This window comes from Prionailurus viverrinus, chromosome D1 (genome assembly GCF_022837055.1).
Source record: "Prionailurus viverrinus isolate Anna chromosome D1, UM_Priviv_1.0, whole genome shotgun sequence".
NCBI classification, from domain to species: Eukaryota; Metazoa; Chordata; class Mammalia; order Carnivora; family Felidae; genus Prionailurus; species Prionailurus viverrinus.
The window spans coordinates 89083248-89099032 of NC_062570.1; the positions used below are offsets into that span (position 1 = coordinate 89083248).

The 15785-nt window shown below is 39.4% G+C and overlaps 1 protein-coding gene across 3 annotated transcripts in view; it reads left to right on the forward strand.

Annotated features, from left to right (window-relative positions):
* Positions 1-15785, forward strand: part of PDHX (pyruvate dehydrogenase complex component X) — a 72737-nt gene that overhangs the window by 33609 nt on the left and 23343 nt on the right. For all 3 annotated transcript variants that reach the window (XM_047877716.1, XM_047877715.1, XM_047877717.1), the window contains exons 4-6: positions 2853-3052; positions 6459-6557; positions 14707-14881. In XM_047877716.1, the coding sequence (XP_047733672.1) occupies positions 2853-3052; positions 6459-6557; positions 14707-14881 (474 nt within the window). The remainder of the gene's footprint in view (positions 1-2852; positions 3053-6458; positions 6558-14706; positions 14882-15785) is intronic.

The following is a 15785-nucleotide window of genomic DNA, read 5'->3' on the forward strand; positions in this document are numbered from 1 at the left end:
TTTTTGGTACTATTTGTGTTCTCCAATCAATTTCTTAGCTGCATCTCACGCTACTACTGTGTCACTGGTGTTTTTTTAAAGACTGTAGTTTTTCAATATAATTTTTATTGTTAGATCCCTTTCCTCCCTTATTGAGCAAGTTATTTAACCTTTCTGTGCTTCAGTTTCCTCATCTGTACATGAATAATAATAGCACTTACCTTGTAATGTTGTTAGGAGAATTAAATGAGTTGACACAGTGCTAGAACAGTGCCTGGCAATTGAATGCCAAACTGTTACTCAAAGACTTAATGAGTGTTTTTTTTTTTAATTTTTTTTTTTTCAACGTTTATTTTTATTTTTGGGACAGAGAGAGACAGAGCATGAACGGGGGAGGGGCAGAGAGAGAGGGAGACACAGAATCGGAAACAGGCTCCAGGCTCTGAGCCATCAGCCCAGAGCCCGACGCGGGGCTCTAACTCACGGACCGCGAGATCGTGACCTGGCAGAAGTCGGACGCTTAACCGACTGCGCCACCCAGGCGCCCCTTAATGAGTGTTTTTTTTTCTCCCCCTGTGCATTTTTAGCTTGCCATTGATTTGTTGTCAGTGTCAGTATTTCTTATGTGTCTTCCTTTAAAAAAAATTTTTTTTTAACATTTATGCATCTTTGAGAGACTGAGAAAAACAGAGCCGAGTGGGGGAGGAGCAGAGAGAGAGGGAGACACAGAATCCAAAGCAGGCTCCAGGCTCCGAGCTGTCGGCCCAGAGCCCAATGCGGGGCTCGAACTGACTGAGAGATCATGACCTGAGCCGAAGTCGGACGCTTAACCGACTGAGCCACCAGGCACCTCTGTGTGCCTTCCTTTTAGACCAAAGTTCATTGTGCACATGAGTTAAAGTATGTATATTAAAGAATACAGTTTAAAGCTATAATGGTTTGAACCATGATAGAAAATTGTTACTAAGTTTTCAAACCAAGTCAGCCATGCGACTCGGCTCAACTCCACTGACCGCAGTGTATGCTCCTTCTGTGCTCAGCAGCTCTCACACTGTCCTATTTTACAGAAGAAAATATTTAAATAATTGCTTAACTTATTATTTTTTAACATCACAATCAAAATACAGTTTTTCCCAGCACCTTGAGTGGAGTGAACCCCCTCACATAATTTCTCTGTTGGGAAATTCTGCTGACTTCAGCATCTCCTATTAGCGGATACACTGAGGAAGCTCTGTGGGCAGTATGGAGCACATTTGCAGGTGATTGATTTCAGCCTGTGGGAATGTCTCTTGTAAAGAAAGAGGCCCCATCCCTGGGGTCTGTGTCTGGGGATGGAGTTCAGCAGCCTGTGTGTGGTCCTGTGGAGAAATAGGTTTGCCCCAGGCCTTCCTGCCTATTTTCGCTTACATTGCTGTCCTGCCATCCGCTGGCTGTCCGCTCCCCAGTCCTGCCAGCCTCCTGCTGGCCCTTCAAGCACAACTTTCCAACCCTTACCAATGGGGCACTCCTCTCCTGTCCACTCTTGATCCATGTTGAGTGTATTTTTTGTTTTAAAACAAAAATTTTATTTGAAATAATATTAATTTATCCTTTTGACAAAATAGTAAAAAAAAAAAATGAGTAGTCCACAGAACTAAAACTTTTCAGTATGTGACAGACAGCCAAACAAATTGTTCTTGGGTTGTTTTGTGTTTTTTTCACAGGTTTCACTTCATGAAATGTCCTTATCTTATATACCTGTGTCTTATATATGTATTTAGCTTCATCCAAGTGTTATTTCTGTTCGTCTCCATCAGTAATTAGTAAACTTTGAAAGCTTCCTAACTTCCAGAACTTATGCCTTATTTATTTTTAGACTAGTGCATATACTGATAATCATCAAAATTAATGTTAATCAGAAATGTCATACCCATTTTAGGAGTTAAGCTCTTATAATTACCCTACTCGCATTCTATTATTCACTACATTACATCGGTAATGAACTTTATTTAATGTAATTGAAAGAGAATAATACAAATTTTAAAGGAATGACATTTTCTTCCAGTACTGAACTTAAAAACATTGTCATCTGAAGGTTCTCTAGGGACTTATCTTACTAACTAAATAAAAAGCAACTCTTCCTTTATAAATGAATGCTGCTGAAATGTTTAAAATACATTAAGTTTTTTTTTAATCTCAATCTTATTTATTCTTTTAATTGACATTTTCTATGAAAAATTGTTTGATTAGCTGAGTCACCAGTGTGTTTCTGTTGTACTTGTAAAAATTCATGGGGTTTTATTTTATTTCTCAGGTTTTGTAAATAGATACATAGGGAAAAAATTAAATATAGGGAAAGACAGAAACCAACATTAACCAGAGTAGTTAACCAATTCTGTTTATACGATGGGATATTCTTTTCTCCAGAGACTGTTCACTGAACATATTTTACGTTAACATTAGTCAGTGGGACTCACTTAGGAGAGTTAATTCCTTGTGAGCTCCTGGAATTCCTAAGCCATTGTGTAGAAACTGTCTGGGAAAGACAAACAGTTGAAGGATAAAACCATAGTCTCCTGTTTGGATTCGTACGATTGACATCAAAAGGAAGATGGTATGATCACTCTTACATATTTGAAAGCTGTCAGAGAAGAGATTCTGGATTTTTTTTTCAGGCTGTCGCATGAATAACTGGGAGAGGGAGAATGGTGAAGGAAGGCATACATGGGGGAAGGCAGGAAAGGACAGTGGTGGGTGGAAGGAGGAGGCAGGCTGACTTGGGAGCAGATTTTAGCTCAAATTAAGATCTTTCTAATCAGTACAGAATTATGTAAACTACTTGGTGAGGTCATGAGCCTTTCCATCTCTGCAGTTATTTTCTTTTTGAAATATAGGTTGAAGAAGGATCTAAAAATATACGGCTAGGTGCACTAATTGGTTTGCTAGTTGAAGAAGGAGAAGATTGGAAACATGTTGAAATCCCCAAAGATGTAGGTCCTCCATCACCAGCTTCAAAACCATCAGTGCCTTGCCCCTCGCCAGAACCACAGATTTCTACTCCTGTCAAAAAGGAACATATACCGGGAAAACTGCAGTGAGTATGTTTATTTGGATGCTGATGTAAAAAAACAAAACCAAAAGTGATGGCAACTCTTAGGGTATCTTAATCATTATCAAACATCTTTGTACCTTATATATGAAGTGGCTGATCTTCCTTTTTTTCTCTTAGGTAACTGACGCCTAGGAATGATTATTTTATGTCATTGTTCATTCAACAAACAAATAGTTCTTGAATACCTGCCCTGTTCCAGGTAGTAGGAAAGCTCTGCTCACCTGGTGGAGAACAAAGCAGTCTGTGTTGTCCATGTTGAACTTGAATTAGGTTTTAGCCTTCTGGGATGGAATTTAATAATACCAAATTTCAGATCGTGTTTTCATCCATGGAATTCTAGTTACCATAATGTGAATTCCAGTTTTAAATGTATAACTGATGTAAAATGGAATTAGCAGGAGTGCCTGGGTGGCTCAGTCAGTTAAGCCTCCGACTTCGGCTCAGGTCATGATCTCACAGTTCCTGAGTTCAAGCCCCATGTCGAGGTCTGTGCTGACAGCTCAGGGCCTGGAGTCTGCTTCAGATTCTATATTTCCCTCTCTCTCTGCCCCTCTACTGCTCATTCATTTTCTCTCTCTCTCTCTCTCTCTCTCTCTCTCTCTCTCTCTCTGTCTCTCCCTCTCTGTGTGTGTCTCTCAAAAAATAAACATTAAAAAAATTTTTTTTAAGTAAAATGGAATTAGCATCTTAACATGCATTTCTTTGCAACTATTCTGCATGTGAGTGTCTGACACAGATTAGAGCTCAATTTTATCCCTGTATAACACACTTAGTAAACACCATTTCATTTCAGCTTTGCATAGCTTAAATGGATGGACTCAGAAAATTCTAACAAGTTCATTTATTTATTTTAACATTCTCTATAATTATACAAAATTACTTTATAAGAAAAAGCTCTTCATCGAGAAGGGTCCTCTTATGAACCACTTTCAAAATTAAATAAAAGTGCAGAATTTTTCCTTTTTAAAAATTTTTTCCTTCAGCTTACCAATGTCAGCTTTTGTCAGAAAGAAATCCACAGTGATTTTGAAGTGCTGAGTTGTAAATTCCCGTCACTGTTTACACAGCACTTCTGACTGCATTGCTTTAACTTCCCTTCATTTACCATGAAAATCAGAGGCAGGCTCCTGGCTGTGTTCACTGCTCTTCTCCTGTTGCAGAGACCACAGTGTGTACCCCATCATTCTGTGACGATCCATCACTCAGACTTAATGAGTCTGAGACCCGGGGGTGTAGGTTATAAAGCAGCGGACCTGTGAACCGCACAGCGTTGGCCCACACGGTGATTTTCTTAAATAAAAGTTTTGAATTGGTTATAGTTAATCTTACCAAAAATCTAAAATTTCAGTTTCTTCTGAAAAATCTAAAGATTTGGTAGCACTGAGTCCATAGCGCCTAGAGCTGTTTCCCTAAAATGGAGCAAGTACCACGTTCCTTCCTCTCCATTTTTTAGTTACACACTTCTGGACCCAGCCCCTTTTATCCAGTTTTCAATTTTCACATCTTTATCAAACTGTATAGTTATTTGTATCTGCTGCTTTGCCTAAAGGTCATAATCGAAGACTGGACACTCAGTAGTTGTGTGGCCTTTTGGTATGTCTCAGTTTCCATGTCTAATAATCAACGTAAGTGTTTTGCCTCTTAACTCTTTGGAGTAAATCTAAAATAACTTTCATGTAAATACTAATGTCTTTTAAAAATATATAAAGGATACAATTCAACAACAACAAAACAAACAATTCAATTAAAATAGGCAAAGTAGGGGGGCCTGGGTGGCTCAGTTGGTTAAGCGTCCGACTTCGGCTTAGGTCACGATCTCCCCGTTTGCAGGTTCGGACCCCGCATCAGGCTCTGTGCTGACAGCTCAGAGCCTGGAGCCTGCTTCGGATTCTGGGTCTCCCTCTCTCTGCCCCTCCCCCACTGGTGCTCTGTGTCTCTGTCTCTCAAAAATAAATAAACATTAGAAAATTTTTAAAAAAAATAGGCCAAGTACTCAAATATATATTTTGTCCAAAGAAGATGTATGAATGGCCAATAAACATGTGAAAAGATGCTCAGTGTCCCTAATCATTAGGGAATTGCCAGTCAATGCCGCAGCGAGCTACCATTTACATTCATTGGATTGGCTATTGTTAAAAGAAAAAAATAATGATAACGTGTTGACAGAGAAATTACGACAGTTGTGCGCTGTTGGTAGGAATGTAAAATGGTGCAATCACTGGAAAACAGCATGGCAGTTCCTAAAAAATTAAAAATAGAATTACCATATGATCCTTTTCTCGGTATATACTCAAGCAATTCCTTTTCTCGGTATATACTCAAAAAAGTTGAAAGCAGGAACTCAGAGATATTTGTATAACCATGTATAGCAGTGTTACTCACAGTAGCCAAAAGATGGGAACAACTCATGTGTCCAAAATGTGCCGTATACATACAATGAAATGTTATTCAGCTTTGGAAAGGATGGAAACACTGACACATATACCATGACATGGATGAACCTTGAAGACATTATGCTAAGTAAAATAAGCCAACCACAAAAAGACAGATGTAATATGATTCCACTTACGTGAATTACCCAGAGTAGTCAAATTGGTAAAGAGAGTAGAAAGCTGTCTGCTGGGAGCTAGGGGAGTGGGGAGTTAGTGTTTAATGGGGACAGAGTTTCAGTTTGGGAGAATGAAAGTTCTGGAGATGGCTGGTGTAATTGTACTTTATGCCACTCAATTGTACACCTAAAAATGTTTTAAATTGTAAATTTTGTGTATTTTTACCACACACAGAAAAAATGAAGGAATGATTTATCTAGTTCCGTATTGATGTGTTTGATTAGGAACCATTTGAAAAATTATTACTTGAAATAGAAGCTCTCCTCTTTTGAATATTTACTTTTTTTTTTTTTTTTGAGAGAGAGAGTGAGAGCAGGGGAGGTGGGCAGAGGGGGAGAGACAGAGAGAGAGAGAGAGAGAGAGAGAGAGAGAGAGAGAGAATGAGAATCTTAAGCAGGCTCAGCGCGGAGCCCAACGCAGGGCTCAATCCTTGACAATCCTCATGACACAGGGTCATGACCCTGGAATCATGACCTGAGCTGAAATTAAGAGTCGGACACTCAACCGATTGAGCCACCCAGGCACCCTGAATATTTACTGTTATTGAAAGAGTATTTTGAAATAGTAACTAAGTAACTTTGTATGAATGTTTTGGTAGTAAAGTAAACCAGATTCGTACAGATTAATTTATTTTACCGTGACTATCTCTGGGAATCATTTTAATTTCATTGTAAGTTTTTATTTTTCTAAGTTTCAGCAAAATTGTTGACGTTTATGTACATTTGATTCAAATTTAAGTGTTTATTGGTTTCCTTAATCTCTTCATGTTTTCTTCTTAGGTTCCGTTTAAGTCCAGCTGCCCGTAATATTCTGGAAAAACACTCCCTGGATGCTAGCCAGGGCACAGCCACTGGCCCTCGGGGGATATTCACTAAAGAGTATGTTTGTGCTTTTTTTTTTTTTAATTAAAAAAAAAAATTTTTAAGTTTATTTATTTATTTAGAGAGAGACAGAGAGGGCGGGCAAGCAGGGGAGGGACAGAAAGAGAGTCCCAAGCAGGCTCTGCACTGTCAGCGCAAAGCCCGACACGGGGCTCAAACTCCCAAAACTGTGAGATCATGACCTGAGCTGAAATCAAGAGTCAGACGTTTAACCAACCAAGCCACCCAGGTGCCCCTGTTTGTGCTTTTTGTAACAACCAATTCCATTATTTATCATGATCATCCTTTTCTGAAAGTATTTTAAGAAGAGCTTATTCAGTGTTAAGATTTAAAAGGATGTATACTGTTCTTTTGTATTTTTAATTGCTTTGGCAGTGTAAAATTATATTCTGTGCAAGGGTTGTTTCTGAATAATTACAGCATTAGTGAAGAACAGTTCTAATTTGGTAACAAAGCCAGATCCTTAGAAATGGTGATACATGCAGAAAATTAGAGTGGAGAGTGGTGAACCTTTGTATTGTTTTACGTTTACTTGAAATAAGTTAGCGATCACATTTAAATTTTTAAAACCTAGATATATACTTTTAAAAATACTTTCATTCTTTTCTGTTTGGAATTTAGTCAATGATATGACCAAAGAGATTTCCATATGCAGTTGGCCCTCTTAGGTCTTCTGTTGCACTGATCTCACTGTCCATGAGTTAGTACCTCACTTGCTTAGTACCACACTTTTAATTATAAATATTCTCAAGTAAGATTTAAAATTTGATAGAGTTATCCTTGCTCTTCTTTTTCAATAGACCAGTTTTCTTGGTTTATTCTTATTTTATTATTCTTCCAAATGAATTTTAAACCATTCATTTGCGCTGCTGACGGGACTCCGCAGGGGGATGATGATGTTTTTATTGGGATTGTATCGCATTGTAAGTTACCTTGGGGAAGAATTGATATCTTGATGATCCTGAGTCTTCCTGTTCAAGAACACTGATATGTTTTACCATTTGTTTAAATTTTGTTTTTTTCAGGAGTGTATGAGAACAGATAGCGCCTGCTCTATTCAAACTTGGTCTATTGGGAAGACAAAGGTTAATCCTTTAGGCATATGAACTAATGTAAAATTGCAGTAGTGATATATGTTATATTTCTATGGCAGTAATATTAAATTCTTCAAATTGAGTTAATGTCTTAAAACAATATGCGTATTCCCTGTTCATATAATATTGATAAAAAGTGATCGGTGATACTGGCTTAAAAGTTTTTAAGTTGCGATGGGGCAAGGGTTATGAAACTATTAAGTGGCAGTGCTGGACCAAGGGACTTTTTTTTTTTTTTTAATTATTTTAGTCTTCATTAAAGCATTAGTTTATGTTTGTGTATTATTTTTATGGGGAGCGGTACCTCCTTAATTCTTAGACAGTCTCATTTATCTGTATTATAGCCTTATTGATTTGCTCATCAAACATGTGTCTGTGGTTCTCTTAAACACATCCTGTGAAGTTCTGCCATATTACATGAGCAGGAAATCAGCTGTCCTGACTCCTGACTGAAAAAGAGCATCCTAGGCTGTGAATTTTTAGTTAAAGGACCTAAAAATGTAGCCATAAAAAATTAAAATTAAGTATCTCGGTAGCCAGTTAAGCCTAGTTTTTCTCCCACATTAATCCCTATTTCGTATCTACTATTCATACCTTAATTTTATTAATCTACCAGTCTATGTTTCAGTAAACTCCCTGTAAAAATGGGATAAAGCATCTTTCTTTATAACCAGGGATACTCACCTATATTTCTGAGGGATGGGACAAAGAGTCTATATTTAATTCATTAATCATCGAGTAAGATTTGGTGAAATGTAAAATAATCATAGCTGTACCTTAGAAGGATTAATTTTGCAAATTTGCATAAGATAAATTGGAGTAGGAAAATACTTGAGGTAAGGAGATAAATTAATAGGCTGATAAAGTAATTCAGGTAAAAGATAAAAAATGCTTGAATGTGTGTGGAAGAAGTAAAAGAGAGATTTCTGACACAGACAGTGTTCTACGGACAGAATCCAGAAGCCTTCGTAAAGGACTGAATGTGGAACAGTAGACCAGGATAGCAACCAGTCAAGGACTGAAGTTGGAATTCTGATCCGGGTCATGAAATTTTGGCTCCATAAATACAATAAGGGCTTTGAGAAAGTATTTGTCTCAGTGGCGTGAGTGATGGGGTAGCTCTGAAGCTTATTATCAGTGCTGATGAGCCTCGCAGGCATCAGGATCAGCGAGGTGAATGTTATTTGCAGGAAACACTTTGGAACCAGAGAGGGAGGTTTGGTAGGTAGTAGAGCAGTAGTTATAATTGAGATAATCAGGAGGTAAACTTTTAGAAGCCTGAAATTCCTGTTTTGGAGGATATCTAGGAACTGGATAAAAAGTTAAGAATGCGTGATCTGAGAAAAGTCTTTGAAGTTGGTGATCAGGTGACATTTTAGAAGGCAGTTCATTGGTGTGACAGCAGAGGAATGAAATAGTGCTTTCTTCATTTCTCCCTTCTCTTTCCATGTGTGCTTAATACATATGTGATGAACAAATACCTTTTTTTTATTTTTATTTAAAAAAAAATTTTTTTTAACGTTTATTTATTTTTGAGACAGAGAGAGACCGAGCATGAACGGGGGAGGGTCAGAGAGAGGGAGACACACAATCTGAAACAGGCTCCAGGCTCTGAGCTGTCAGCACAGAGCCCGACGCGGGGCTCGAACTCACAGACCGCGAGATCATGACCTGAGCCGAAGTCGTTCGCTCAACCGACTGAGCCACCCAGGCGCCCCCAAATACCTTTTTTTTTAAACCTCAGTTGAAGTTATAACAGTAATGTAACATTTATTAAAGAGAACAAAATGGTATTGTCTTGCTGTATACCCAAAGGCAGCACTGTTAAAATAGAGTTACATGTTTAATGTTTTTGCCATCTTCCTCCTCCTCATATCCAGTTCTCTTTCCTGTCCTTATTCTTTAACTCTGCATCATAAGGGAGTCAACCTTTGGCCTTCAAAATTTGACACATTACAAAAGATTTCGTGGGAAAAACAGATCCTTGAAAGCATGCATTATTCAGGATTTTTGCTTTGTATGCTACTAAAGATGCCTGTGTTTTAAGTTTAACGTGAAGGTGGACTTTGGGAAAAACTTTGACTTGCTGTCATCTACAAAAATGGCATATTCTGATAAGATTGAAAAACTACAGGCTTTGGCATAAGCTTCCCCCCAAATCCCTTAGCACACATTCTTGGAATTTGGAGGGACAGCCTTCCTTTTTCCACTGTTAACTAAAAATGCAAGTAGAATAGAAAAATCAGTTCCAACTGCTGAAGAAGTGCCTCTGATGCATTGTATTTGTGAAGTAGATCCTAAGTGTTAGGGTTGCTATTTTAATGTTGCTCAAACATATCGCTCAGAATATATGTTGCACAAAAGCGTGTGGACTTTGTTTTGCCTGTGTATGTAGTGTTTTAGGAAAACGAGCGCTGGGGCCACCTTTAGAGAGAATATATTTAAGTTCTTTGCCTGTAACCTAACATCTTTGGTATATCTGTGTCTTAAATCATAGTTGTAGTTAATGTTTGTATTCATATCAGCATCAAAAATCTGACCAGTGTGACAGGCAAGTGTCTAGCATTCTTGTAGTAGTATTTCTTTTGAAAACTAAGTCATTGCCCACCCGAATGAATTACTCTCTAAGGGATCGTGGTAGAGAAGATTCTACCCTGAGTGAACCACCAAGGTGCCTTCTGCCGTTCTGCAGAAGTGTGTGGTGTATTTGTTTTTCTCCTAATTTTTAGAGCTTTTAATGCCTACCTAATTCTTCAGTCTAGTCTGATTAATTATTTCATGGACAGAATCATTAAAGCCATTCTCTGCATTATAGAAACTAAATTGTTGGCTGTTATTAAACAATAGTTAACATTTATACTTTACGAGGTATGTAAGTGTGAAATTAGCAATAAAAGCTGACTGTGAGGCAGTGGCCAGAATTGATTTTCTGTTTTCTTGTTTATGATTAATGACTTCTTGCTTTTATTCTTTACTAAGAGCTGTTCTACCCAAGAATCTTAATTACTACAAGAATGAAACTAAACTATTTTTTTTCTTGATAAAATAGTAATACCTATGCTGATAGTGTCAGTTTAGGGGCATCTGGTGGCTCAGTCGGTTGAGCGCCCGACTGCGGCTCAGGTCATGATCTCACGGCTCATGGGTTTGAGCCCCACGTCCGGCTCTGTGCTGACAGTTCAACCTGGAGCCTGCTTTGGATTCTGTGTCTCCCTCTCTCTCTCTGCCCCTCCCCCGCTCACTCTCGCATGCGCTCTCTCTCAAAAATAAATAAACATTAAAAAAAAATTTTTTAAAAATAAAGATGTGTCAGTTTAGTGTGACCAGTCTTAAATCAGTGTATTCAGGCATTTTAGATTCTTTAGTCTCTTTACCTGTTATTTTTATCTGCTTATTTTTAACTGATAACTGAGAGTAAACTAGTGATCCCCATATAAAGAAAATAAAATGTATTTTAGATATGCCACTCTGATACTAAACTGTGATTTGATTTAAAACCCAGATTAGTAATAGGTTTTGTGAGAGAGATGTATTTTATATAATGGGAAGAGACTAGTAACGTTCAGCTGTGATTTGTAAGAGCCTTTAAAAGCTAAGTATCTTCTATTGAAGGCATTTTTCTGAATTAACAGAGAGGCCTTATATATCCATGCTCGTATTTTTATTTATCTGGCTAGGGTTTTGGCTCATGGCATAAATCCCCAGAAATGATGCTGCCAGTCATTTACTTCATATGTAAATGTTATCATAATTAACTGGAAACTGGTGCTTTTGGTTCTAAATCTAAATTAAAAATTAATTTCCAAACAGAAGTAAGCTTGTTCTTCAAGGCCTTAACGGTACACAAGGTCATTCCCTAGGCCGCGTATCTCCTCCTCTCCCCGGTCCTTTCTGTTCCCGTCACCGTGTTGTTGCCCATGCCCTGAAAATCAGCACTGCCTACGTTTAGCTTTGGATTACATAGATTGCAATTTTTCATTCAGTCCCAGACTTGCTGTTAATCCTAGATGTGCTGAATTCTATTCTGATGTGTTCATGTGAGAAAAAATTATTCTGACTCTGCCGTGGTTTATATTTGCACACTATGTGCATAGAGGTGTTAGAAAAGTGGGAGAACGTGCACAGGCTTTGAAGTTGGCCGTACCTGGGTTTGATGCCAGCCCTGGCGGCTGCTTGCTGCCCACCTCTCCAGCTTCATCTTTTAACCCCCTCCCCTTGTTCACTGCTCTCTTCGTGCCGACCTGCCTTCTGTCCTTAAGAGAGGCCTTTTCCCTGGCTGCTCTCCCTGCCTGGAAACATCCTTCTCCGGGCTCTTCTTGAGGCTTGCTCCTTCATCTTTCCACGTGAATACCACCTCCTCAGCCACTCCCTGACCATCTGCCCTATTTTATTTTTTTTAAGTTTATGTATTTTGAGAGAGAGAGCGAGCGAGCGCGCAAGCAGTGGTGGGGAGGGTGCAGAGAGAGATGGAGAGAGAGAATCCACGCTGACAGCATGGAGCCCGATGCAGGGCTCGGTCTCATGAACTGTGAGATCCTGACCTGAGCCGAAATCAAGAGTCAGACGCTTACCCTACTGAGCCACCCAGGCGCCCCCCATCCTCACCCGTCACTCATCCTGTTATTCTGCTTTATTTTTTTCATAGTACATCACTATCTGTCATTTGTTTGCCTGATTAACATAACAGAGAATAAAGCTGTTTGATGGGAAGTGTCTTGTTTAACACTGTATCCTTGACACGTGGAACAGAGTAGGTGATTGAGAAATACTGACTGAGACTTGGAATTTAACCTCCCTGAGCCTACTTACTCATCTTTGAATTGGGAATAATAATACCTCCCTCACAGGCCTGGTATGAAATTATGTAATTAGCATAAACACAATACATACATTAGAGGCTAATTTTTCCACTTTTACTCCCACTTAAAAAAATTTTTTTTAATGTTTATTTTTGAGAGAGAGAGAGAGAGAGAGACAGAGCACAAGCAGGGGAGGGGCAGAGAGAGAGGAAGACACAGAATCCTAAGCAGCCTCCGGCCTCCGAGCTGTCAGCACAGAGCCCGACGTGGGGCTTGAACCCACGACTGCGAGATCATGATCTGAGCTGAGGTTGGATGCTTAACCGACTGAGCCACCTAGGTGCCCCTTTTACTCCCACTTTGAATGCTTAGTTAGGGATCCAAGATGATAAAACATTTAAGGTTTCTTCGTCAGCTGACCTCTCATTAAATGTCAGCTCTTTAACTTTGAAGCAAGTAAGTTATATTTGGTGTTAACTCCATGCACCCCTTTCTGGACCGGGTATAAAGCATGGACCCTCCTTCCTAAAAATGCTATTAGGACCCATTGGGGGATTCCTCTAATAATGTGCCCCAGGTTGGAGCATTCCTGCCTGGGTCAGTTTTCTGTTGCTGCATAACATTACAACAAGCTTAGTAACTTAAGACAACGTTTATTTATCATCTAACAATTCTGTAGGTCAGAAGCCAGGGCCCAGCATGGCTGGGTTCTCAGCTTATAGTCACAAGGTTGAAATCAAGGTGTTGGCCCAGGGCTTGGGCTTCATCTGAAGGTTGGAGCCCTCTTCCAGGCTCATGTGGTTGTTGGCTGAATTCAGTTCCTTGGGGCTGTTGGACTCTAGCCCCTTGCTGGGTCTTAGCCAAGGACTGACTGGTCTTAGCTCCTCGGGACCTCCTTCAGGTCCTTGCCACATGGTCATCTCCCCGGGCTGTTCACAAATGCCTGTTTGCTTCTCCGGTGCCCGCAGGAGAGTCTCTCTCCGTTCAAATCTCTTCTTGAAAGAATTTCTGGTTCCTTTTAAAGGGCTTATCTGATGTGTCTGATCCTGCCAGGGTAGTTTTCCTTTTGCTTTTTGATTAACTTCATGTCAGCTGATTTGGGACCTGAATCGTGTGTACAAAATCCGTCACGTTTGTCACATAATGTAACCTAATCAGGGGAGCGGCATCCATCCTACTCACAGGCCTACACAAGGGATTATGCAGGGTGTGTAACCAGATAATAATTCTGTGTATACAAGAATGTTGGGGTCATCCGTCTCAGAATTCTGCCTACCATGTTGCCATATTAAGTAAAATGGTTTTGTTCGGGGAAGGATAATTTCAGACATGCCCGGCAGATGCTAGGTTTTTCCCCTCAGCAATTCTTTCAGTAAACAATAACAAATAATTAACCGTGTTTGAGAAATTTAAAGGATGTAAATTGCCTTTAAATTAGTGTCACCCTGAAGTTGTTTTTAGATTACATAACCTTTTTGAAAAAGTTTTTAGATTAAAACATTTTTTTTACTATAAAATTCTGTTTTTGAAAAGAGTTCTTTTAAATTGTCAGATATTATAATTTTCGAGAAGGCATTTTGTTTAAGAAAATGTACTATTTCATACCCACTATAACTTAGCATAAATTGAAAGCTTGGTATATTTAGTCATCCACTTACATCCTTTTAAAAAACAAAGATACCTTTAATGCAGGGTAAGTCTGTACTAGGTTAGTTATCTTTCATTCTGAATGATGCTGTGGGGTAGATTTATTTCATGAGATGATGCTGTTAACATTTTGAGCAATATTTAAAATGGTATGAGTTTCTGACCATAACAAGGTTATTTACACTAGAAAATCCAGTAATTTAGTAAATATACTAATAAAAGTCATCAGAAACTTGACATTTTCTGAATGCCATGTGAAAATTATTTGACAAGTATAAAGAATGAGAGTATGGTTTAAGAATTGTTCGTCTACCAAATGACACCCCCCCCCCCGAGAAAAGGACTAATTTCCTTTTTAAAGATATTTACGCCCAAAACTTTGATATAATTCAAATTGTTTGGTTTTTGAAAATGTCCAAATATTGTAGCCATTGGGTGAATAATATGAATCAGCAGACCAGATAAGATTTGCTTGTGTAACTCAAGTAATTAGTTTTGCATCACAGCCTTGACATCTCTCTATTTCAGTACCTTCCCTCCTTATCTCCATTTTCTAAACGTTCTCTTCTATTCCTTGTTGCTAATCGTGGTTATCTCTCTCTTCAGGGATGCTCTCAAACTGGTCCAGTTGAAAGAAACGGGCAAGATTACTGAATCGAGACCCACCCCAACCCCTCTAGCTACCCCCGCAGTGCCTCTGCCCCCACAGGCCATGGCCACACCACCATACACACGGCCGATGATCCCACCGGTCTCAACTCCTGGACAACCGAATGTAGTGGTAATATCATTTGAATAGATTTGTATGTTTTCGGACTTAAGTGAGAACTAGGAACCCAATAAGAACCATTACTGTCTGTTTTTTGGGGGTTTTTTTAAATTAGTTTATTTATTTTGAGAGAGAGAGAGAGAGAGAGAGAGACATCATGAGTGGGGGAGGGGCAGAGAGAGAGAGAGAGAGAGAAAAGCCCAAGCAGGCTCTGCACCGTCAGCCCAGAGCCCAACTTGGGGCTCATACTCAGGAAACTGTGAGATCATGACTTGAGCCAAAATTAAGAGTCAGACACTTAACTCACTGAACCACCCAGGCGCCCCAGCTGTCTGTTTTACATGTAATTCTACCAATCCATTTTAGTAGTAGCTAACAGTGATAAAGAAAAAATTCTCCAGATACTTCATGTCGTGCAGACTCCTAGCACAAACCCAGTTTGTGTGGTGCTAACTTTCAAGTCCAGTGCCATATAAGTAGGCTCTTTAATCATGCTGCTTTTCACGTAGCTTTTCTCTGGTGTGGTACTAATGGTTGGTAGCCACCACTAGCCCTCATCTGTGGCTGTTTTATTTTAATGTTTATTTTTATTTTTGAGAGAGAAAGAGCATGAGCGGGAGATTGGCAGAGAGATGGGGGGACAGAGGATCCAAAGCAGGCTCTACAGTGTCAGCTGGAGCCTGATGTGGGGCCTGAACTCACGGACCATTAGATGGTGACCTGACCCGAAGTCGGACGCTCAACAGGCTGAGCCACCCAGGCGCCCCTTGACTGAGGGAATTGATATTCTGACTGTGAAGCACTATAGAGACTGTATAGCTAGTCATTCTTTCTCAGATGGAGGCAGTAACAGCCCTTTTTTGTTGTCAGAATATTCCATCTTGCCTCTTTTTACCTCCCTTTCTTAGTATCTTTC